The sequence below is a fragment of the Pelodiscus sinensis genome, chromosome 21 (genome assembly GCF_052426305.1).
Source record: "Pelodiscus sinensis isolate ZL-2025 chromosome 21, ASM5242630v1, whole genome shotgun sequence".
NCBI classification, from domain to species: Eukaryota; Metazoa; Chordata; order Testudines; family Trionychidae; genus Pelodiscus; species Pelodiscus sinensis.
In genome coordinates, this window is record NC_143072.1 from 17,491,605 (window position 1) to 17,516,739 (window position 25,135).

The 25,135-nt window shown below is 43.8% G+C and overlaps 1 protein-coding gene across 1 annotated transcript in view; it reads left to right on the forward strand.

Annotated features, from left to right (window-relative positions):
* The first annotated feature begins 359 nt into the window (after nt 1–359).
* Nucleotides 360–25,135, forward strand: part of NOS2 (nitric oxide synthase 2) — a 30,822-nt gene continuing 6,046 nt past the window's right edge. Inside the window, exons 1-23 of the mRNA XM_075904848.2 lie at nt 360–517; nt 3,109–3,283; nt 4,553–4,634; nt 6,311–6,433; nt 6,513–6,661; nt 10,724–10,886; nt 11,662–11,753; nt 12,063–12,204; nt 12,733–12,872; nt 14,240–14,414; nt 15,318–15,419; nt 16,482–16,676; nt 17,374–17,456; nt 18,235–18,379; nt 19,541–19,645; nt 19,777–19,826; nt 20,086–20,260; nt 20,914–21,046; nt 22,094–22,172; nt 22,912–23,090; nt 23,282–23,445; nt 24,309–24,519; nt 24,877–24,964. Of these exons, the coding sequence (XP_075760963.2) occupies nt 3,174–3,283; nt 4,553–4,634; nt 6,311–6,433; nt 6,513–6,661; nt 10,724–10,886; nt 11,662–11,753; nt 12,063–12,204; nt 12,733–12,872; nt 14,240–14,414; nt 15,318–15,419; nt 16,482–16,676; nt 17,374–17,456; nt 18,235–18,379; nt 19,541–19,645; nt 19,777–19,826; nt 20,086–20,260; nt 20,914–21,046; nt 22,094–22,172; nt 22,912–23,090; nt 23,282–23,445; nt 24,309–24,519; nt 24,877–24,964 (2,885 nt within the window). The 5' untranslated portion in view covers nt 360–517; nt 3,109–3,173. The remainder of the gene's footprint in view (nt 518–3,108; nt 3,284–4,552; nt 4,635–6,310; nt 6,434–6,512; nt 6,662–10,723; nt 10,887–11,661; nt 11,754–12,062; nt 12,205–12,732; nt 12,873–14,239; nt 14,415–15,317; nt 15,420–16,481; nt 16,677–17,373; nt 17,457–18,234; nt 18,380–19,540; nt 19,646–19,776; nt 19,827–20,085; nt 20,261–20,913; nt 21,047–22,093; nt 22,173–22,911; nt 23,091–23,281; nt 23,446–24,308; nt 24,520–24,876; nt 24,965–25,135) is intronic.

The window sequence follows — 25,135 nt, forward strand, 5'->3', positions numbered from 1 at the left end:
CTTCCTACTGAATTTTTTAATTTTCCTAGAGCATTTCATAGAGAATTCGGTGTCTCTAGATGAAATATTCAATAGATGGGTGATCCATCCCTATTTCAGTCTAGAGGGCTTTCCTGTAAAAGGGTTGGTTTAATAAATCAGCTCCAAAAAAAACGTCACAGACACATTTTAATGTGATAATTTCCTGATTACCAAAGACACAGCTGGTCAGGGTATGCTCCGATGACTGACTGAAAAATCAGGAACTGGGATGCGTTGCATACTGTAACAGAGTATTAGCTAACATCAGCCACTCCCTTTCGATCTGACACAAAATTTATTCCAAATTCAGGGAATTTCCCTTTACAGCAGTATCCATGTATGTTATCAGCCGTCTGCTTTGCATACAGAATCCCAGCAGAGTATAAAAGTGTTTGCCTTGCAACAAGGGCACAGTACTGCTGAGGTTAAGGGAAAGAAACATTGGCAGAGGAGACGATCTCCCAGCACACTTGGAAAAACTTCTCTCGAAAGCAAGGTAAGGTACATGTCTGTGTGACTGAGCAGCCTGCCAGCCAGTTATAGCTGCTTGCAGCTGGAATAGTTTTACTGATGTTTGATTCCCCCCCTCCCCTTTACTAACATCATAAGTTGTTCTTTTCTTAATTAGTTTCCTGTAAAAAGCTGGCAGAGAACCTTTACCCTCCTTGTGCTATCTTTAAGAATTCCTACAAGTCAGAGCAGTGCTACAAAGGTTCTTTAAATTAACCCTCTTGAAAAGGATCTAAGGAATCCAGGGACTAATTTTTGATCACCTGCTGTGCTAGAATAGCTAGGACAAAACTTCCTAAAACTTTTCCATGGAAGCTGCTGCTCTTTGGATCTCCTGCTCAAAATCCCAGCACAGCGTCCCAACCTAAGACGTCTCCACAGCAACTATAGCGTTATTTTTAAAAATTCAGATTACCCTAACAGATCAGATGTTTGTAATAAATGAACATGTGTTTAGTTAGGTTTGTATTGTAATGTGTTTGAGTTGTTTCCAGTTTGGTAACTGCAGATATTTTTGTCACACACCTTTATCTTCCCCTTCTGTTTTACTTTTATTAAGGGCCAGAATCCAACACTCCTACACTGACTAGTATCTTACAGCACAGGTAGCTGCATTCTTTTTAGTAAGGCTACTCATCACGAATGGGGGTTTCAAAATCAGGCTCTGAACTCTACATTAAACTGCTTTGATTGTGAGCTTTTGGAGGTCTCCGTTTTTTATGTGTACAGTGCCTGACACAACAGAAACCTGACCCATAACGCGGGCTCGCAGGTATCACCGCAATAAAAAATAGTGAATAAATCTTTCATAACAGAAAAAAGAAAGTTTTCTTTCTTTCCTCATCTTTTGACCTTTTTGCCTACGGTCTTATACAATGCAGTAGCTTCCTTTTACCCATCAAGTGTCTATTTTCCCCCTTCTTTGCTTTGGGATCAAAGATTAGCTGAAAAGCCCACATCCAAAAGGATGGCAAGACACAATTGGGATCAACCATTGGCAATTAACAGAGCATTGTCCTAATCTGACTTATTGGCTCCAGGGGTTATAGAGATGATATAATATTTATAAAAATCTAGAACCCATGTATAGAACCTGGAACCCATACACCTCACCTTCCGTTTGACTCTGGCAGCCTGTGCTAGTTATTCTTCCTTTAATTCTCTGGAGAAGAACGGGAATCTTTGTTGTGTGAATGACACGGACCCAGTGTTGAGTCTTATTTTCCTGCACACAGCGGTTCAAATAAAGGGGAAAAAATGTTTGCGATATCCAACAAATTTCTGAGAAACACAAAACTAAAAAGAACTCTAGTGTGTGTTTCTGCTCAACTTAGAGCACTAATGTGTTTTCTAGAACCTAATTATGCTCTGAATTTCATTCAATCTGAGTATATTTGGAATCTCATTGCACAGATTTGTTTTATATGGGGTATCCTAGGAATAGACTGCAGAAGTAGAATAAATCAGGACTACAGCTTCTAATTGGCATAGAGGGCCCCTAATGTATTTGGTAAATATTTGCTACATGGTTTGGGCCCGATTTACTGATTTAGCACTAAAATGGTGGTTGGGGGAGGGAGATGTGTTTGCTGAAAGAGAGCCTTAGCTGGCTTTTTAACTTTCCATTATAGGGTACTAGCACATTTTCCAAGTATTGCTTGGGTCCTTAATTCAATGAAAGCGGGGGGGTTGGATAATAAAAGGAATATGAGCATTCTTTATTGAAATGATAGTATTTTTCCAAAATACAGTGTTATTTTTACAAAGTTATTTTTTTATTTTGGATTTCTTAAAAGGGGATTGTCAAAATTTGTACGTTTCATATTTTTAGTGCATTTTACAATGGGAATTCCATCAAGTGTATTTTTTTTCTTTATCTAACTCTTATCATTTGCTATGTTTTAACAAAAAAAGGCTATAGTCCATTTGGTTTCCAGTAACATTGTCTTCTAGTTTTCAAACCTTAAGCATTGATTTAGCTGTGCCAAATTTAGCTACTCCAAATTTCTCTGTTTTATCCCTTTTCTCTAAGGTTTATTGAGAATCAATCCTAGTGCAGGGTCATCCTATTTTTCTGGCTCATCTTGGTTCAGTCATTTTTGCTCAGTTCTGTCAATTTTGAGGACTGTACTTGATTGGGTGATTCTGTCTCTTTTCAGTTTGGTTTTTTGAGACACCATCCCTTTCCAGGCACAGCCTGTTTTCCTGGCACAACCAAACCTTAGCCTTGCTTTAAGTTATGATAAGAGGAAGCTGTATCCTGAATTTGGTGGACCGAGCTCTTACTGTTTAGGAGGAATTCTTGATCAAACAGACAAACTCTTTCAAATATATAGTGGATCAATTACAGCAGGTCCATAAAGCTGTGGAGTTCCCTCATCTTATCAAAGAGGGAGATTAGTCTTTGGTCACTATATAACCATTGCTTCATTTGCACTCACCTTGCCACGTCTGAGTCCAGCACCTCCGGGCTTGTTACATCAGTTAGGAGTGTAAAAAAATCGCATGAACCCTGGCATCTCTTTTGTTACAACTTCAGCACTGTGTGTAACCTCCTTTTCTTTTCTCTCTCCAAAGAATCCGCTCGTCATCTAAACCATATTTCAGGGCTAGGAAGCAGCAGGTTAATTAAGAGACCGAAAATGATGTGCCCTTGGCAGTTCCTATTCAAGCCCCAAACCGGTAGGAACGAGTCCCACAAAGAGAAGGATATAAACAATAATGTGGAAAAAGCAGCCATGGAAGTTCACAGGTAAGATTTCTCCCCTCTCAATCTGACTCTTCCTGTTTTCATACACTTTCCCTCCTTGGAGAAAGAAAGATAACAGGAAAGCACCATCAGCTTTCAGAGGTACAAGTAAAGACTTGCCAGAGCAATCATTTTAAAGGAAAAAGTTGAAGGGGGTAACTAACTGTTCCTACAGGCTCTTCTTCTGCAGTTGATTCAGATGCTGTAAATTTTACCTTTCCCTTGTGACACACACTCACATCGACGTGACACAACATCCTGCTTTAAATGTCAAATTTCTCTTCTTAATTGTTTCTGCTTTCTATAATGTATATAGTGGTATATGCGATGGATGGCAAGCTCCGTGTGTGGGGGTCCATGTATATGTGTGTGTGTGTGTGTGTGTGTGTGTGTGTACATGTTTTGTGGACTTTGGAAAAGTCATTTATTAACCCTGTAATTGTATTAATTAACTCTGTAAAGTATTTTGGACAGTTTACATGGAAGATAGTATATAAAATAAGTCTGCATGCTTCTCAAAATGACCGTCATTTCAAAGGATTTCACTCATTTCGGTGCCTACATACCGCACACACATTCAGGAGGGCCCCTTGCCCTCCCTCCTCATTTTTCACTATTATTGTCGTTGAAAGTCAATTACATCATAAATACAGAATTCTGAATCTGACACCCGGTAGAGTGTTGCTCACCAGTCAGAGTGAAGGACACACAATCTGGTTCTCAGATAGACATTGTCTAAGGGCCATTCCCACCCACCAAAAGCTGAATCTGTTGCTCCAGGTTTTCCAGACTCGTTCTCGTCTTCTCAAACCTGGCATCCAAATTTAAAGGAAGAAAAGAGTTCAAAAGTCATTTTGCATTAACGCCCTTCATTTCCTGCATAAGAAAGCAAGCAGTTTGCTTAATGCACCATGACGTTGGCCCTTCATACAGCTGTACCCTAAGGAAAACAGATCTTCTAAACATTTTCCTTGTCTTTGTCCATTTCCCATGATTAGTTCACAGTTGTAGCTTTTTGATGTATTTCCTTTGTTTAGTTTATAGCAGCGGTTCTCAACCTTTTACATTCTGGGACATAGCAATATCAATTCGCAGCTGCAATCCCACTACCTATTTCTTATTTCTTTGAGTTGGGAACCCATCGCTTATTGAGTTGGTATTGTTTTCAGACACCTTGTTATGCGCCTCTCTACTCATTCCACAAGTAAATGGCAATGAGTTAAAAAATGAAGGCTCTTGAACTAAATCAGATTCTGCTTATTCATTTCAAAGCTTCGTGAAAAACAAAGCCACCATGCTAAATGATCTGAACAAGATACAGAATGAGATGCTGCATGCCATAACTGCAGAAGAGGTGAGTAGAGACTATCTATTTCTTGCCTCAGTATTGGATGCTAATGCTTGGTGAATTTTTTTAGCTGAAACTCCTCCCCCTCCCCACCACGCTCTCCCTTACACAAATAGGGTGCGTCTACACTGCACCCTAAACTCTAAATAGCTTATTTTGAAATTTGGTGTGTCTACACAGTGCCAAATTTTGAAATAACATGTTATTTCGAGATATCCCTTAGCCCTCGTGGAACAAGGGTTACCAGGATGCCGAAATAGCGCATCTGTTATTTCAAAAAATATTTCAAAATAATGGGTAGCTTATGTAGACACAGCAGTGTAGACATACCCATAGAAACAAAACAAAAACCAGTTACAGTGACACCAAAACGTCAGGTCCGTTTCACCACATTGTTTATTTTGTGATTACAAAACCAAACATTTTTTTTAAATTTCCCGTGGCATTTTTAAAATGGATGTTTCAGTTTTTCAGTTTGAAATGACTTGTTTCAAAATGTTCTATCATTTCATTTAAAAAAGATAAAAATACGTAAAAATGGTCTAAAATCAAAACATTTTGTGCAACCCATATTTTTGCTTCTACTTTTCAATTCATTGTAAGTTTTCATTTTCAGTGTAACCTGAAACAATTTGCCCGTCTTTTTAATATCACCAGTGAACCAAACACATTTGTTATTTGCTCAGCTGTCTTGACAGAAGGTACTTTCTGTGCAAAGCTTACAGAAGTACTAACAAGTTTAGTGGTTGGAGCAAGGCACTATGAGTGCTTTCAGATCCTTGGAAGAAAGATGTCATAAAAGTAGAAAGGAATTTGTGTTGGGAATTTGTAGTGTGCCTAAGGGAGTTAGGTGCCCAACACCTATTCCAAAGGGACTTGAGTGTCTAATTCCCTTAGGGTACATCTAGACTACAGGCTTTTGTCGACAGAAGTTTTGTCGACAGATACTGTCGACAAAGCGTCTGTCGACAAAGAGCGTCTAGACTACATTTAGTTCTGTCGACAAGCAAGCTGCTTTGTCGACATGGCAGTGTAGACGCAAAGGACAGTTTAGATGCAATAACGCCTTCTGTCGACAGAACTCTGTCGACAAAAGGCGTTATTCCTCGTAAAATGAGGTTTACCACCGTCGACAAAACTGCTGAGTTCTGTCAACATTGTGTCGACAGAACTCAGCGGTAGTGTAGATGCAGGTTTAGTTTTGTCGACAAAAGTCCACTTTTGTCGACAAAACCCTGTAGTCTAGACACACCCTTAGACTCCCTTGAAAAATCCCAACCTTTATTTACACACATGTCCTTTGTTTCTAAGACGATGCAATTAATTGTTTCCCATGGAACATCACAATTGACTCACATTGAGCAATCCCAGAGAAATCAGTGTGGTTAGTTCCAGAGGAAGGCATTGGTCCAACAGAAGGAGACGGTGAAAAATCTGACTCCTGGTTCATTTAGCACCAGATAGGTGGATAAATGCATACTCACCCAAGTAAAGGCTCACTGAGGGGATTAAATGTTCCACAATCTGTCCCTTTAATTCCAGTTAACTATGTAGCAATCGGAGTGGGTCCAAATCTTCCTGGATGAAACTCCCAGAGACACCGTGGATAAATGTAGTCCAGTGATTTCACATCCCATGAGGAATTCAAAGATTATTTGTATTTCCATTTTCTCTTTGCTTAGAAACCTCCACAAAACAAGGTCCAACCCATGAGCCAAATATCGGGATGCCCGAGGCATTTAAAAATCAAAAACTGGGAAAATGGGACCAGCTTCCATGACACATTGCACCAGTCGGCAAAGGAGGTAAGACCATGAAATATCAACGGGCAACTTTCCCCAGCGGGGTGCCATTCCTTGTTTTGACATTTCTCTCTCTTTGCAGGTTCTCAACTGCAGGACCAAGGCCTGCCAAAGCGCCCTCATGAACCCCAAAGGCTTGGTGAGAGGCCCCAGAGACACACCAGTCCCGCCGGAAGAGATTTTACCTCAGGCAATTGAATTCATCAACCAATACTACAATTCACTGAAAGAGTAAGGCTATTTTAACTTCATTCTTGAATTAGTTGAACTATAGGATGTGAGCACCTGAGTATTCAATCGTCATGAGCAGAGCCATCCTTACCCATATGCAGAATACACAGTTGCGAGGGACACCCGAAAATTTTGGGCACCACTGGGTCTTGGACATTAAGACCCGCTGGGTCTTCCTATCGTAGTTCTGTGGCTCTGCTTCCTTGGGAGAGGATCTAGTTAATTTATAAGTGAAAAAGCTTGCCAGAGAGATTAACAGAACATCAAACCCATGAAAGAGCCATTTAAGCGGTAATGAAGTCATTTAACAGACATTTGCCAACCCCAGGTACATACTGTCAGTTTCTGAATTTACTGCGTTAGTCTATGGGACCTGAGTTTAAAATTTGCTTAAAAAACTATTTCATGAGTGTGAAGACCACGATTTACAGATTAACCAAGATGCAACGATGCAGGGGAAAGTGCTTGGCTGTAACCACGAGTTATTTGGTGATATGAAAGATCCCCACCTTCCTTGATGAATAGAGGAGTGGACTTTGAGTGCTTTGTGCAATCTGATTTAACTGTCTCCACCCTCCTCAGGGAGATGTATCAATAGTCAGCTTTGACAATGTTCTCTTAAAAATCATGTTACCATCCGTCCACAAACATTTATATATAAACAAATGTCTCATGTCTGGTGTCTTACCACTGAAAGCTAAAACAGTGCTGGCGTGGAGTAAAACCCAGAGATCAATAGTGTTCCATCTAATCTTTCCCATCCCATATGTGGTTTTCCATCCATGTGTGGAATAATTTTCTACATGCACCGAGGCATGTGCACATGCACCACCAGTGGAAACACAAAGCCTAGCGGTGGGCACACTGCTAATCAGAGAGGTGGCCTTTGAATTTCTTCTGAAGTGATTGCACAAGTTCACAGCTTACAGGGAACAGATCCAGCATTTAGTTTGGTGTGTTCTAAAGGCTCTGTCTCTCTGTGTTTTGGCACCCTTTGTTACATCAGCATTTCCCGTCGTGTATGACTTTTCATAAAGTTGCTGGCCTTTTAGGCAAATTTTTACCACTCAGCTTGACAAAGGGATCTCTTGTTATTCGGATGTTTTTACTGCTTTGAGTGAACACGTGGGAAATGCTGGAACATTTGAGTCAAATTCTACCATTTTAAGGCCTTAGGGATTAACACATAAAAGTTTAAGACTACAAAATACTGAGAAACTCTGAAACCTGTGGGAATTAAAAGTTGCTTAGCACATCCAGGCTGTGTCTAGACTACATGGCTCCATCAATGGAGCCATGTAGATTAGGGTTGTAGGAAAAGGGAAATGAAGCGGCGATTTAAATAATCGCCGCTTCATTTAAATTTAAATGGCTGCCGCACTGAGCAGACAAATAGCTGATCAGCTGTTTGTCGGCTCAGTGCACTAGTCTAGACACTCTGCTGTCAACATCAAAGCCCTTTGTTGACCACCCCATTATTCCTCGTGGGATGAGGTTTACCGGGGCAGTCGACAAAGGGCTTTGATGTTGGCAGCAGAGCATCCATACTAGTGCACTGAGCTGACGAACAGCTGATCAGCTATTTGTCGGCTCAGCACGGCAGCCATTTAAATGTTAATGAAGCGGCGATTATTTAAAGCGCCGCTTCATTTCACTTTACCCAATAATCAAATCTACATGGCTCCATCGACGGAGCCATGTAGCGTAGACATACCCCCAGGGCTTACTCGTCACTTTACAGGATTATGCACTAGGCCCCCTGGTTAGCTACTATGGCGAATCAGATGCTCCTGAATTTAACACACTATTTATTTCAATTTGTCCCACTTTCGCTTTTATGAAAGAAGCTTCTGATTTGCAGATCCTTTCCTCTATTTATGCTGCCCAGAAGGGAACTTTATGATGTCTAATAAGTTCTGCTTTTACGGTGACTTTATAATAATAAAGAAACTACTCTTTGTAGTAATCAAGGGATTATGAAGTCTCATATTACTGAACAACTCACAATTGCTTACTCTTCTGGTTAGCACTTTCAGGAATTCCTTGCATCATTGCATCTTGGTTAATTTGTAAATCGCTTTCTTCTGGTTGGGTCATTGACTCTTAGTTTGATTCTGGTCTTGTATTTGAGCCAGATGCAGCAAACACTGGGGCCTTGTCTACACTAATCATTCCCTCCCCTCACACCCGTCTATCTAACCTACACAACTTCAGCTACACAAATGGTGTAGCTGAAGTCGATGTACTTACCGTGGTGTCCTCTGTAGGGTTGGCAGGGGCTGCTCTTCTGTCGACGCCGGCTACTCTTCTTGTCCTGATGCAGTACCGGAGTCGACAGGAGATCACTCGGAGATCCATTTATCACATCAAGGCAGACATGATAAATTGACCACCAGTGGATCGATTGCTGCAATGTACCATGTAGCGAAGACAAGCCCTTAGGGACATGTGTCCCTTGCATTAAACTCAATACAGACATGATGTTTTCATAATCTTTGTGGACTAATAATGCAGTAAGATGTATATTTGTTACTGATGACAAATTCCCACGTCAGCAGCACAAGCACATGTAAGTAGAGGCCAAATTCAGCCCTGCGGACAGTTACATCAAGGTGCTGAACTTCATCTTATGGTCCTGATTCCTTTCTCATCACACCAGTGTAAATAAGGACACTGAAATCAGCGGAGACCCGTTGGCTCCTGAGAGAGTGATTCAGCTCTGTGAGTTTTAAGGCCAGATTTTCAGAACAGCTCAGCATCCAGATTGTCAACGCTTCTGGTAAAATCCTGATTCATTCCTGAGACCTGACCCCTTCTGAAAACCTCAGCCTGGGATGCAACCAGCTTTCACTGCCAGAAACATGAAGTTAGCAAAATCTCCCTATAGTTGCTGACTTCGCTACTTGGCAGTTTGGTTACACTGATTCACACTGTCATGCTGTGCCCTTGAGTCTTCCGCCTGGTGAAATGCGACACGGGCTCTCAGACGCTGCAGGCTGTTTTCATCCTATTTATCAGCCAGCAAACCAGTGTGTCTCCGCTACGATAAATATTTCCCCCCATATTTTGTCTTCATTTTCTATGTTATCAACACAAAGAATTTTAGAGGCGAGGGCCTTCTCTTTGGTGGGGAGTAGTCGACACACTTTGCTCCAAAGAAAATCCTTTGACTTGAAAGACTCGAACGGAAGACACTTCCACCATCTGTCTGCCAAGGCAGGACTTCTTCCCTTCCCTCCAGATTTCCCATGTTTTCATGGGATTTAACATACCCAATCTGGAAAGTCCATACCTTCCTTAAAAAAAAAAAGTTAACGTGGGACAGAAGAAGGCAGCTTATGCGAAGAATGTTAATGTATTAAACGCCACGGAGATGGGTGCTCAGAAGATCAAGCAGCACCCAGCTTAAAACATTACAGCATAGCATTCCCAGTATGATTTGCTTCTGAACAAGTGAATTCAGCTTTCATTCCTCCTCAACAAAGACAGCTCAGAGACTTGGAGGCCAGGAGGAATTAGTAGGAGTGGACCTCATCTCTCCCAGCAGCGGCCCTGTCTCCCCACACCCATGCTTAGATTATCCATTTCTTTCCACTGCATACAATACTAAGTGGTGGATTGGGGCAACAGAGAACTAAGGCACGTTGGGGAAAGGAGGAGCGAGATGCAGCAGAAAGGAGGGGGATGCTGGGGAGCAGTTTCCTCTAGGACACAGACTTGCCGAGGACTTGGAGACGTGGCAAACATTGTCGCCATTGATGGCATATTATGAGTAGATGCTGAAGTATGAGGCCATCCCGTTTCTCTTGCAACATCCCTATGTGCTGGATCAGAGCTGGCAAGGACACTGAAGTGTGGCAAAAGCCAACCCCCACTATCCAAATCCTCTGCTTTATGAAAGCCTCCCTTATAATTAGAGAGCTTACGTTCTGCCCCCAGTTACACCCGTGCCCCCTCTTGATCCCGAACTTAGTCACTAGGGAATATTTCTGCAACCGCCTGTGTGAATGACATTCGTTCTGCCTCTTCATTTTGCTTCATGGATTGTTTCCTATTCCACAGGCCGCAGCCAGAAGAACACCAGGGGCGAATGCAGTCGGTAACCGAAGAGATAGAAACAACCGGCACCTACCAGCTGACGAAAGATGAACTTGTCTTTGCAACCAAACAGGCCTGGAGAAACGCGCCGAGATGCATCGGGAGAATACAATGGTCCAACCTACAGGTATAGAAACAGAGGGGTAGGTCATCGGCTTCTGTAAAGCAGCCTAGAGACACTGATTTCAACAGACCTATGTCAAGTAATACCAGCTAAGACTGCAGCCTGTAGTTCAGACAGCGCAAACTGTCTCCTCAATCCAGAGCCAAATCAAATAATTGTATATGGTTCAAAACATATTACAAATCTGCTAAGCAACAAGAGGAGATGCATCTCCTGTACTTTACCACAAAACACAGATATATTGGGTCCCTACTTAGACCAGCTAAAAGTGAAATCCCCCTATGTATATGTTGGGTCAGGAGATGAGAGGGAAGGACAGTGTGTGTGTGTGTGAGAATGACAGAGGCACACACAGTGTGACACACAGATTTGCACTGCCAAGCTCCCTCCATCCCCTTCTCTCTGTGTGGAGATAGGGCACAGAAGTGGGGGGAGGAGGAACATCCTCTTCTCCCTCCCACACCCTGCACAGCAAGCAGAAGGCTCCCACGGGGCAGCTCCAAGGTAGGGGGTAGGAGCAGTATGACAGTGGGTGGAGGGGCAACTGAAGTGCCAGTACTTGATAGCCTCTTGGCCAGACGAATCAGGATCACCCATCAGAGGCTCCAAGAGCCACTGGTTGGTGACTATTGCCTTATCCCCTAAGCCACGCCAGAGATAAGTCTAAGCTATTGCTCCTTAACCTTACATTCTGACAGTGAACTGCATAAGAAAAATCATCCTAAACCCTCATTCCTAAATCAATTCTTTTTCATACATTGCTTCTGGGAATATGTAGGTGTTTGATGCACGGGACTGTACGACCGCCAAGGAAATGTTTGAACATATCTGTCGTCATCTTGAATACTCCTCCAACAATGGAAACATCAGGTACTTACTCTTATATCCCAGCATTGGCATTTCAAACTCTAGTTTTGGGCTCTTGACCCAGGGTTACATTCAGAACCCCCCACCCTGCAAAAGCGCTAGGCTGTTTAGAAGCTTTTGGGCCCCGTCTCCATATTTAACTCCCTCCTTTATCCTATCTCATCATATCTTGAAGGTCTGTCAGTTGCTCAGCCCCTGGAGAATGAGTGGGTGTTGGGTTTTTTTAAAAATTTGTTTGCAAACTGTCAGATAGCTAGTACAAGGAACCATGTGATTTGCTGTGTTTTAATGGGAGTTGATTTCTCTGGGCAGATCGGCCATCACTGTCTTTCCACAGAGGACTGATGGGAAACATGATTTCCGTGTATGGAACAGCCAGCTCATCCGATATGCTGGGTACCAAATGCCAGATGGCTCCATCTTGGGAGATCCAGCTAGTATGGAGCTGACACAGGTACATGTTCCAACAGAACTCACCAAACCACCCTTCGTCTTATCTAGCCCATAGACCAGATTTTCAATATGTGGCTCCCTCTTCTAATCCCACTCCCATAAGGTCAAGGGGAGACTTTTATTGTACTTAGTGGATACTTTTTCTCCCGTACCTTTCTGGAGCAGGAGGGAAGAATGAGGGTGGGCAAAAGGGATGGGTGGAGCCTTGACGCCAATGCACCAACCAGCACGTCTTACCTGGCAAAAGGGGGAGGGGCTGCCATGTATTGCTCTTACTCCGCTCCATCCCAGAACAAGGGATGATTGTCTCTGAAACACACTGCCTCTTAGACCTACCTCTGGGGAGGGGCGATTTATGTTCCACCCCCCAATCGGGGCGTGCGATGGCACCTACATGAACATGGCGTGGCTTTAGTTGAACGGGGAATGTAGTTTTTAACATCAGACAGTACGTAAGGAGTTAACCTGTTTTTGTCTTCAAACCCATGGAAAAAAACCCCAAACAAAAACCCACTTTCTTTCCTTTCAGTTATGCATTGATCTTGGGTGGAAGCCCAAGTATGGCCGCTTTGATGTACTTCCACTGATCCTCCAAGCAAACGGCCAAGACCCGGAAATATTTGATCTGCCGCCAGAACTTGTCCTTGAAGTGTCAATGGAACATCCAAAGTAAGCATGATTTAGATAATCACATCTGTGCCGTACCTTGACTACTGGGCTATTGTTAGGCCCAGTTTATTAGTTTGTGCCCTGTGGCAGGTTCCTTTATTAGTTCTTTGTGAGGGTGAAATTATGTTGAATTAACCCCAGAGATAAAATGTATGTCACAGCACTTGAGTTTCATTGAAATTAGCACAGGATATTAGCATTTTTGCAGGACGTATTTGGGGGTTCTTAGATCTGTTTTAGTCCTAGCCAAAAGTACATTGCTTTTAAAATGGGCACAGTCATAATTGTTTGTGTAAAATACTTGTAGGGGGTATTTCTTCTTGCCCTCAAAGCCTTGACTCACCAAAGCATGTAAGCAAGATGAACACTGCTCAGCAAATTGCTTGGATCCTGATTTAGCAAAGCACTGCTCTTTGGGACAACCGTTAACGGGAATTACGCACATTAAAGGGAAGGATATGTTTAAGGGATGGCTGGAACTGCAGCCTTAACATTAAACATGCAAGGAAGCTCAAGCATGTGTTCAAAAGCTTTGCTGAATCGGGGCCCGAGCAGGCATTGCAGACAACAGCCTATGACGTCTATCAGCCAGTAGACTTATTTCTTAAAATCTAGTGGGACAGGTCTGTGCTTTGCAGCAGTAGGTTGAACCCTGCAGATGATTCATGAGAAGGGCCATTATGGTGTAAATCCATCATGTCCAACACACTAGCCAGTAGCCACATGTATTTGGCTGGCTGAGTCTGGCTAGTTCCCTTCAGAACTGGGTGGATGCCACGGGTGTAAATCAATGCGTCTGTATTGCTTTCAGTAGAGTTCTTCTGATTTACACCAACTGAAGATCTGACCCTTGTACATTTCATTTCCTGCTCTATGGAATTCCTGTTTATTACTGTCTAAGGGTGAAAGTCATTTACAGTTTCTTACAGGTGCTGTCCTATTGCAACCTGGGTTCTGCCCAGCTCTTTAAATTGCTCTCTGCTGAGCTCTTGCTGAAGCTACACACCAGGGCACACCTGTTTGCTGTCACCTCTGTTACTATCTTACCTACTGTAGCATTTGCCACATAGTTTATAGTGATTAGCAATGAGCAAATCATTTGAGTTTATTATTTTTCTTTGTCTTGCTTATTTCGTTAAGAGACTGCCCCGTGGTCAATAATTCTTTGATGCTATGCAGCAAGGAATTCTGGATTTTCACATGGCCAGTGAAAAGTTTGTTGTGAACATTTGCAAGCCTGCACTGGGTTGCTTTGTTATGCACAGCAGACAGGATTGTGTCTGTTCCCTGATCGGCATTGGTGGTGCTTAGAAGGAGCACCTGGAGAGGGGTCTTAACTAACAGGTCAACATGTTACTTTTTAAAAGGTATGACTGGTTTAAGGAACTCAACTTGAAGTGGTACACCCTGCCTGCTGTTGCCAATATGCTCCTAGAAGTGGGGGGCCTGGAGTTTACAGCTTGCCCGTTTAATGGCTGGTACATGGGGACGGAGATAGGTGTGCGAGACTTCTGTGACGTGCAACGCTACAATATCCTGAAGGTAATGTTCAAGAGGGTCTTTATGCATCTGTGTAGGAGAGGCAAGGGAGGGCACTAGGTTTGACACTGAGCCCTGCGCAGGTTGGGGCAGGACTCTTGGGCATGCTTCCTGTAAGCTGAGCTCTTAGGTGGAGCCCAAGGAGAGCTTCAAATGCTGCCCAGCTGATTAGCAACATGTGTTTCTGTGCGTGGTGTACTTCTGTACATGCCTTGGTGCATAAGACAAAATTTATTCCACACGTGGATGGAGAAAGAGGGACCTTGTCCATACCCAGTGCTTTCTTAACTGTCTCAATGTGGCACTGCATCTAGTTCAGATCCATTGGGGTCAACACTGGTGGGAGAGGTAGGGGAGAGCCAAAAGAAAGGCAAATCAATTCATTAATGGCCAAAAGCAAAAATAATTAAAAAAAAAAACCTTTCTGCTTTTCTACACTCCTGTGTTATTAGTATTGCATGTGAATGGGGTGTTTGTTTTGATATTGCAAACTCTTTGGGGAAAAGGCTGTCTTGGTACAAGTATGTAGAGTTCCTGGTCCTTGCCTAGAGCTCCGAGATGCAACAATCCAACTAATAATAGGGGACAGCTCCCTTTTAATACCATATAACCCAGAAGAGAAACAGTCCCCACAATATCTGAATACCCCAGCACATTTTTCACCCAGATCTTTGTCCTTTAAGCGAATCTCCCCTCCCTCCATCCAGCACAGCAAAGATGAAAGCAGCTGCCTGGACCGCACCATTACATGGGGTTATCCTAACCCCCACAATGTTTTTTCCGACTGAAGTGCTTACTAATTTGAAAAGTCCTAGCCATGCACAAGCACCCTGCATGGAAATTTTCAGTTCATATCCCTGAGTATTACATGTGTGGTTTTTTTTCCCTCTCTGTTTGCACGTGCAGGAAGTAGGGAGAAGGATGGGTCTGGAAACCAACAAACTTTCCTCATTATGGAAAGATCAAGCAGTGATAGAGATTAATATTGCTGTGCTTCATAGTTTCCAAGTAAGTCAGCCGCCGACCTATGAAGAGACAAACCTCCTGGGTCTGATTCTCCTCTCGCTCTTGGTTTACACTGGGCCCTTTATTAGCAACTCATGAATACAGTGTGAAAGCATCTAGTCTTCCTGCAGCTGCCTGTGGCAAAGGCGATGGGGTGGTGACTTGTGGAAAATGTTCGATCATCCCATTCTAACTGCCTCACTGGGTGCTAAAAGGCAGGTGCTGAGAAACAAGTGGGTTAAACCATAGAAGAGGGGTGGTTAACTGAATTGGAGGTATTATAGAGCTTGCTCGCCTGCAATAAACTGCAGGGGCGCGGGAGGGAGGGGAAACGGTGATCTTCAAATGTTTTAAGCAATAGCGAAAAACGGGACTAGAAAGTGAGCTGCAGCAGAATCCTAATGCTCCATCTAGTGCAGGACTAGTCCAAGATTGTTAGCCTTGGATACATCCGAGTAAGGCCCAGTCTACACTGGGGGAGAAATTCAGTTTAAGATATGCAACTCCAGCTATGAGAATTGCGTAACTGGAGTCAACATACCTTTAACTGAATTTCTGGGGCAGCCCTCAACTGGGAGGCCCATGGGAGAAACTCTCCCATTGACTTCCATTACTCCTCACAACTCCAAGGGGTACTGGGATTAACAGGGGCACCCTCAGTATTCAATTTAGCAGGTCCTTACTAGACTTGCTAAATCAAACCCAGGAAAATCGATTTCCAGAGCATCGATTTTTGCATACAAGGCCTGAGGCATTAGCGGGGTGCTGGAGCAATTTGTAATGGGGCGGGGGCACTGAGAGGCAATTTGTAATGGGGCGGGGGCACTGAACCAAACTGTAATCCTGCGTATAATGGAAACCACTTCAATGTGTGGGAGGGGGTGTTGCAGCATCCCCCACATCCACAGTTCCAGCAGCTATGGGCATATGGTCCCCCTAATATGTATTCCACTAGTGAAAAGCCTTCCACTGATCTAAACCCTTAGATAGTCATTGCACCTATTTGTGCAGGTCCGTGACATGGGGCACAATCACCTTATGTTCTTCTCTATGGAACTCTTTTAGAAACAAAACGTCACCATCATGGATCACCACTCCGCGGCCGAGTCCTTCATGAAATACATGCAGAACGAGTACCGCCTTCGAGGAGGGTGCCCAGCTGACTGGGTCTGGCTGGTGCCCCCGATATCAGGCAGCATTACTCCAGTGTTTCACCAGGAGATGCTGAACTACGTCCTCACACCATTCTACTATTACCAGGTAAGGGCCACCCAATGATCATAGACAACTGAAAAACCACAAAAAGGCCTGTCCTATCCAGAGACCAGAGGCTGTCTGCTGTGTACTTGTGTGGCCACTCAGCAGAGATCCTAATGCTGCCCCGCTGATTAGCAGAGTGCCCACAGCTAGGTTTTTTTCTACCGGTGGTTCACGTTCATACAAGACTCAGTGCACATAAAAATTATTCCACACATGGATGGGAAAAATTAGAGGGAACATTAATTACAGGACATTTCACGCAAAGGGATCCTGATACATGACTGGGGCTCCAGTGCATAGCAATGATGCAAATAAATATCTAACTTGAGCTAAAAAAAACCCATCATTCACATTACCTGCCAGTCCTGGTGCCTGCAAAGTACCATTAACCAACGGCTGCATTCAGTAATTGTAGGGATTCTAATATTTTGGGGGGGGATTAAGGCCAGTTGTTCCTGTTAAGAATATATCATTAGGAGTATATCCCCCAAACAAATGAAAATGCGGTTCGACACGGTAGGGAGGCTGACCCCATATTTCTGATGTAGATGCGAGCAGGATGGGGCCCACAGATTAGAGCATAGATTTAGACTAGCAAAGTAATCTGGCCTTTTCAAGGCACGACTCAAACTGTGCAAAACAAATTGGCTCTGGATTCTTTTAAGATCTCCTACCTGTCTCTTATGTCCTTTTCCAGGTGGATGCTTGGAAAACACACGTCTGGCATGATGAGAAACGCAGGCCTAAGAAGAGGGAGATCAAATTTAGCGTTTTGGCAAAGTAAGTTTCCCTTAGATAAAAAGCTTACTTAGAATACATATGGGATTGGACTGTGAGGATACAAGCCGTCCCATCTTAGGGTACGTCTAGACTACAGGGTTTTGTCGACAGAAGTTTTGTCGACAGTATCTGTCGACAAAACTTCTGTCGACAAAGAGCGTCTAGACACATTCATTTCTGTTGACAAAGCAAGCTGCTTTGTCAACAAAACCCTGTAGTCTAGACACAACCATACATGCAATAACACCTTCTGTCGACAGAACTCTGTCGACAGAAGGTGTTATGCCTCGTAAAATGAGGTTTACCAGCGTCGACAAAACTGCTGAGTTCTGTCGACGTTATGTCGACAGAACTCAGCGGTAGTGTAGATGCAGGTATAGTTGTGTCGACAAAAGTCAACTTTTGTCGACAAAACTCAGTAGTCTAGACACACCCTTAGCGTTAGGGTGTAGACACTCCAGTTCTGGGTTTTTGGTTTGCTTGTTACAGCAACCTGGGTTAATCGAATCATTCAACTCTGGACCCAGATTACCCACAATTTGTGGCTGTTCCTGTAACCCACACACCAACTGGGTGTGGTTCACCATCCCATGTAGAGGCACTGAGACCACTGACCGAGAGAAAGAACAGCCTTCGCTGAGAGCCAGCAGGCTTTTAGCTCACGTGGCAGAGGCTCGGGTCCTAAGTTCCAGTGGTCCCAGGCTTTCCCCCGCGGCTTTGAAAATCAGGGCAGAATGTTTTGGCGACTACATGACAAGCTGCATGTGACTTTTCCCAGGGCCGTATTCTTTGCCTCTGCATTGATGCAGAAAAAAATGGCAGCCCGGACCAAGGTGACGGTGATCTATGCAACGGAGACTGGGAAATCTGAAACACTGGCCAATAACTTGTGTGCCTTGTTCAACTGCGCCTTCAGCACCCAGGTGAGCGTCCATCCATGCTGCATAGCTAGGTCAGGGCAGTTTCAGGCAGAGAGAGAAATCTTTACGCATTAGAGAAGAAAAGTTAAGAAACTCAGGAATACGAGCATCTACTAGATGCTGCAAACAGACCCTGGGAATGTTGAATGCCCGAGGAAAGCAAAGTCTGGACAGTCAGTGTCTTTAGTTTTTGTGTATCTTGCCACTCACTCTTTGTTAATCAGACTATTGTCTCAATAAGAAACGCTATCTGATGCACATTTAATGGCATCTGTCAGGAAAATATCCTGACACTGACACGGCAGCACCTACTCGCAGCTGACACATGCAGTCTAAAAGGGTGTCACAAGGAGGAAGGAGAAAATTTGTTCCTCTTGGTTTCTGAGGACAGGACAAGGAGTAATGGGCTTAAAGTGCAGCAGGGGAGGTTTAGATTGGACATTAGGAAAAAATTCCTAACTGTCAAGGTGGTCAAATATTGGAATAAATTGCCAAGGGAGGTGGTGGAATCTCCCTCTCTGGAGATATTTAAGAACAGGTTAGATAGACATCTGTCAGGGATGGTGTAGACGGAGCGTGGTCCTGCCTTGAGGGCGGGGGGCTGGACTCGATGACCTCTTGAGGTCCCTTCCAGTCCTATTATTCTATGATTCTATGATAATGTGGATTAATGACAAATTCTCACAGTCACGGATGACTTTTATTTCTACCAGTGTCAAAGGGCTCTATGACAGCATCACACTTGGCCTTCAATCAGGTCATTGCTGCTGTAGGGGGGGGAATACAGCAGCTGTTGCAGATGGATCTGAGGACCAGAGAGGGAGTTTATTACTATTTGTAAACTCGGAGGCCCCAGCTGAGAGTGGGGCCCCATAGTGCTAAATGCTGCACATGTACAAACACACACAGAGAGTACTTTCCCTGAGGATTCAGGTCCTGAACCTCAAAAGGTAGATAGATGCCAAACTTCCATTCATTTCAATGGGGGTAGGTGCCTAAATACTGTCTCTGCCTCACAGTCTAAATAGAAAACACAGACATGGGATGGCTGTGTCTAGCTTTCACTGCCTCCCCTCCCCCGGGTTAGTAGTGCCCTGAAAAACTTTCACAGACGGTCTTCATTTATGCCATATAACAATAGCTGAGGAACTTCGTTTCTTCCAGGTCCTCTGCATGGACGAATACAAGCTCAGCGACCTGGAGAAAGAAACCCTCCTTCTAGTGGTGACCAGCACTTTTGGAAACGGCGACTCACCAGGCAATGGCAAGGTAACATTCCACTGAGAAATCTGTGTTAGGGCCCGATCCAAGGTCCAGTGAAAGTGGCCTTCCTTTTATTTTACATTCTCTTTCGGGAGGGTATTGGTGCAACATGTAACATTGTATTTATTTCTTAACAGAAATTGAAGAATGCCCTGCTCATTAAGAAACAGCTGCAGAAAACATTCAGGTAATAGACCAGCGTTTCTTAAACTTTTTAAGACTGAGGAACACTAAGGATTTTTTGTTAAACAAACAAAAAAAAAAAAAAGGGCCTGCCCCTTTAAGGGTGGCCATTTTGAATTCTGTTGTTCTCTGCCGTACACCTCTGACTGCCTCGCAGCACAGTTTAAGAAATACTGTAATAGACTATCCTTCAACGGATAGCGCTGTGCAATGAGAAGCCCTAACTTGATCCTCCCGAGACTCATGCAGGTCTCTTTGTGCAGATATGCTGTCTTCGGCCTGGGGTCCACCATGTACCCGGAGTTCTGTGCCTTCGCTCATGCCATCGACCAAAAACTCGCACAATTAGGCGCATCTCAGCTTACCCCTACAGGTGAAGGGGATGAACTCAATGGGCAGGAAGAAGCTTTTCGCAGCTGGGCAGTTAATGCATTCAAGGTAACTACAGTAGATAACAACCATTGTCCCGAGACCTGTCACAGCTAATGGTTCCTGGCTCTTCACTAGCTACATTGTCCCTGCAAAGAAATTTGGGTGGGGTGGGAAGCTACATACAACACACATAGTTAGTTACTACTAATGAGGGGACCCAGCTGCCCACTTCAGATCTGGATTTCATGTCCCAACATGTTAGGGATGCTTCTTTGGATCCAGAGCTTTGGTTCAGTCCATTATAGTGACAAGAGCCATTTGCAAAAAATGAGGATCTACATCTAGGTCTAGATTTTGACCTCCCCAACATTCAGGAATGATTTGGGACATGGTCTTATTTCCCAGAGCCCAGTTCTGCCACCATGCAGAGAAGTCCACATCGCTGCCTCACCTTGTGTAGCAGGACACACAAATCCTCTCAGTTTTTCTAACCAGATCTTATCTCAGTTGAACTGGTGGAGGTTGGCAGTAATCCCATTCAAGACCATGAAGAAAGCAATTCACATTAGGAATCTGGTCTATGTATTGCACTTGATATAATTACTAAGGCTATTACAATTATTAATGTATATTGTTTAAGATAGATGAGATTGTATGTGATCAGAGAACACTAAGAAATGGCAAAGTTAACCTTCAATCTTTTCTTTTTTTTTTAAAAGGCTGCCTGTGAGGTTTTTGACATACGTGGAAAAAACAGTATTCAGCTACCCAAGGTGTACACTGCAAATGAAACCTGGAATCCCAAGAATTACAGGATAGCACATGACTCCCAGCCTTTGGACTTAACTAAAGGTACTTCTCTTTCTCTCTGTGTGCCCATGTTGCCTAACATAGACACAGGTTTTAAGGAGGATTTAGGAATGAGATCAGCTCTGAGATAAAGCAGGATGGGAGATTTGATGTTCTACCCCAGGGGTGGGCAAAAGGGCCTCCACGGGCCAGATCCGGTTCACCAAGCGAGTGGATCTGGCCTGCAGAGGCCCTGCTGCTCCCCTGCCCTCCCAATTAGGGTCTGGGGGCGGGGGAGCATCCGAAGTCTTCTCAGCTTTTCCCCCGCCCTTTGGAGCGCTGCACTACTTGCAGGGCAGGGGGAGAGCAGAGAAGGCCGGGGAGTTGTATGAAGCTTCCTTTGCACTGCCCTGGCCCTGCGAGGAGCTCGCAGAACTTCAAAGTGCCATGTATTCCTTGTAAGGTGGAAGGAGGCTTCCTGTGCTCCCCCGCTCCCAGGCCCTGATTAGCCTGGGGGTGGGAGAGGGTGCCAAGCCTCTTCCAGGGTATGGGTGCCTAGTAGGAAGAGAGAGCAAAGGGGATCCCCCACCCACAGACCAATCATGGTCTGGGGGTGGGTAGCCCTGCCCCTTCCTGTTTAGGCCACACCCCTTCCTGTTTATGCTCCGCCCCTTCTGGGGTGGCCCTGGACTACTTCAAAAATGTTTCAAGTGGCCCCTGGGCAGAAATTATTGCCCACTCCTGTTCTACCCAGTAGGTAGAAGAAGCTCAGCCCTCATTTAGGTGACTATACGGTCTCTTATTTCAAGTTCTGTAAGACATCCCCAAAAAACCACCACAACTGGCAGCCACGTTGCCAAGACTGACCAATCTATTTTCTGTCATTGAAGGAGCACAAACAGCGATGCAGCATGCTCTTGACATACGTTTGTCTGTAGGTTCGCAGGCCTTCCTTGTCACCATAGCATTTATCTGCTTCCTGGGGCAATTAACTACTCAAAAATCTGGGTCAAAAGCAGCTCAGGTCTTTTCCACAATTACATAAAGATATCAAAGAGAAATTGAATCTCTAACTCTGGGATTAATTGTGGCCTCTTTTCCCCTCCACAGCACTAGCAGACACACATGCAAAAGATGTGATTCCCATGAAGCTCAAATTCAGGCAGAATCTGCAAAGTACAAAATCCAGGTATGGTACCTAAATCTTTTAGATATTTTAATATTTCTTCTGCTGGTAGTTTAAAACTAATCCCGAGATACAAGCATGATTGACTCTGTAGGCATTTGAGAAGGGGGGAGGGTTGAATGTCAGACCATTATGAACAGGCAAATAATGCAAAACATTTTAACACTACCTGTAGAATCTGACAGAAACCTTCCCCCTCGTTAATTCCCCAAATCCAATGGGAATTGCTAGTTAATTCAGAAAAATGTGTCCCCTTGAAAAAAATTGGCCAAAAACACCTCAGGTAACTAGTTTGTAATCTTATTATAATGCACACTGAGCCATAAAATGAACAAACAATGCTCAAAAGGATGCGTTTAAACAATAATATCCGCATTAGAAATAGATTCTGAAAAATACTTCCCTGTTTCCTCAAATAAGCCCCCTTCCTCGTCTTTCTAAATATAGCCTTCTTACAGGAAGCCGTGATGCAATCCATTCATGGCACATCACTCCTCTGGTTACTTGTCTATTTCAGTTAATACATGCTATTCAGAAGATTTGGGGGGGAAAAATCTTACTAAATTTGATTAAGACACTTGACTTAACCAGCTTGCAATTTGATGGAGTCTCCATAAATAGTCAAGTTCAGCAGAATCACAAACTAACCCACTTTGTCTGCCACTTCAGATGTGTATAATTCTGTGCTGCCAAAGGGAAGTCCGGTCACCACAGCCCTGATCGTGTCCTTTTTACATTTCAGCCGCGTTACCCTGCAGCTTAAGCTTTCCTGTGAGACTAATCAGGAAGTTCGCTATTTGCCGGGAGAACATGTTGGGATTTTCCCAGGCAACCGGCCAGAATTAGTCAGTGGCATCATTGAGCGTGTTACGGATGCACCACCGACCGATCAAATCATCAGGCTGGAAACCTATAACGATGGTAAGTTGGCTGCACATAAAATATGTAGCTGGAGTCTTTCATTTATTCCCTTTGTAGACACTCCTCTCAACCAAGTTGTAAATGTTTAGCGACATGCAATCTCCTTAAAACGACACTGAGAGGTGCACAGCCCTTGTAGCTGACAGATTCTTTGGAACGGGTTCTCAAGTAACTGTTTCTTACATTTCCAGGTGGCTACTGGACAAGTGACAAGAAAATCCCACCCTCCACACTTTCCCAAGCCCTGACGTACTTCCTTGATGTTGCTACTCCACCCTCCCAACAGCTGCTAAAAAAACTCTCTCAGCTGGCAACAGAGGAAGGAGACAAAAACAGACTGGATGTCTTGTGCCATGTAAGTGTTAGGAGTAGGCTTACATCAAAAGAGTTCTGTGCCTTGAGACATCAGTGCCCCTGTGATGTATGCAATAGAAATGTAGAATAGCTGTTTTCCATTTGATGTGTAAGCTATGGTAGTCCAAGACCATCCTGGATAATAGGATGGTATTATGGCTAGAGCCCAGGAATGGGAGTCAGGAAATAATGTATGAGACTTCTTATGGTATGAGATTTCCTGTGTGATTCTGGGCTGGTTATGTACCCTTTCTGTGCCTCTTTTGAAAGGGTATAATAATATTTCCTTGTCTCATCATGGGTGGTGAGAATTAATTCATGAAAGGATTCTGAAGTCATCAAGTGGAAGGTGCTGTACGAGCGCACGGGTAGACAGTCTGTTATCCTCCTTGGCAGGCAATTTGGTAAAGCAAAGAGAGAAGAGATTTATAAATCGCTGAAGTACAAATCATTAGTTGGAAGTTCAAGTCCCCGGGAGTGTCTATGGAGTTCAACAGCCGCTCAATAGCTTCCAGGATCAACGCGCATATGCCTACATGGATGTGCTGCAAGAGAGAGCTGAAAAATAGGTTCCCACTTCTACTTCCAGATCCAGGCAGATTCAGTCTGGAGAACAACTTCTGGGAAGTATATCAGAGCTTCCAAATGTTCAGTAAAAGCATCCCAACATTTTCAGATCACTTTCAGTCGGGTTTTAAATAGACTCAGGTTTGAAGGAGTCTCTTTTTATTTGAAGAATCCCTATCATTAGTTTAACACTAGCCTAAAATGTATTCTATAGATGACCTTTCCTATTACCCCCGCTCCCAACCTCAGTGAAACAAAAATGTCTTGTTCACATTTGTGATGGGTTTTGGCTTTCAGAGCTCAGAGGAGTACAACAAGTGGAAGTTTTTCAACAGCCCCACTATTCTGGAGGTACTGAAAGAATTTCCTTCCACCCAAGTCTCCACGTCTTTTTTGCTGACTCAGCTGCCTTTGCTGAAACCCCGGTACTATTCCATTAGTTCCTCCCAGGACATGACACCCAGAGAGATCCATCTGACTGTTGCAGTGGTCAGCTACCGGACAAAGGGTAATTCTTACGTGCATTTATTCTTTTGTTGCATGCAAGTTAGCTGGTACAATGATTAAGTAAACCGGGGGGCCCATGGTGTGGTATAAAACACACTATATTAGCTAAGAGTTTATATTGTGATGCTACTCAGTAAGCTGATACATGCAGAATATAAATGACAAGGAAAATTTGCAGTCTAAACAGGGTCCACTACTGTTGGACCAGTAATAATCCTGCAGCTAATCTTCGGTTTTTAGTTAGCAGACACCCGTTTATGGACACATCAATTTTGTTTTGATGTCAGTTCAACTTCAAAAAAAGTTATTGAATTTTTTGTGGTTCTTCATGGATGCATTTTTCCCTTCCTCCTGTTAGATGGTCAAGGTCCTTTGCACCATGGCGTTTGCAGCACTTGGCTGAATACAATAGATCTCCAGGAGACCGTCCCATGCTTTGTGCGCAGGTGAGTGGATGTGCCGTACAAAGCACCAGTGGGAAAATATCAGTACATACGTCAGCTGCAGCATCAAAGAGTATCCCTAATAATAATAACAGTGTCCATATTTATTGCAAGGCCACATGGCCTAATGGATGGAGCATGAGGCTGGGACCCAAACACACCTGAGGTCTAATC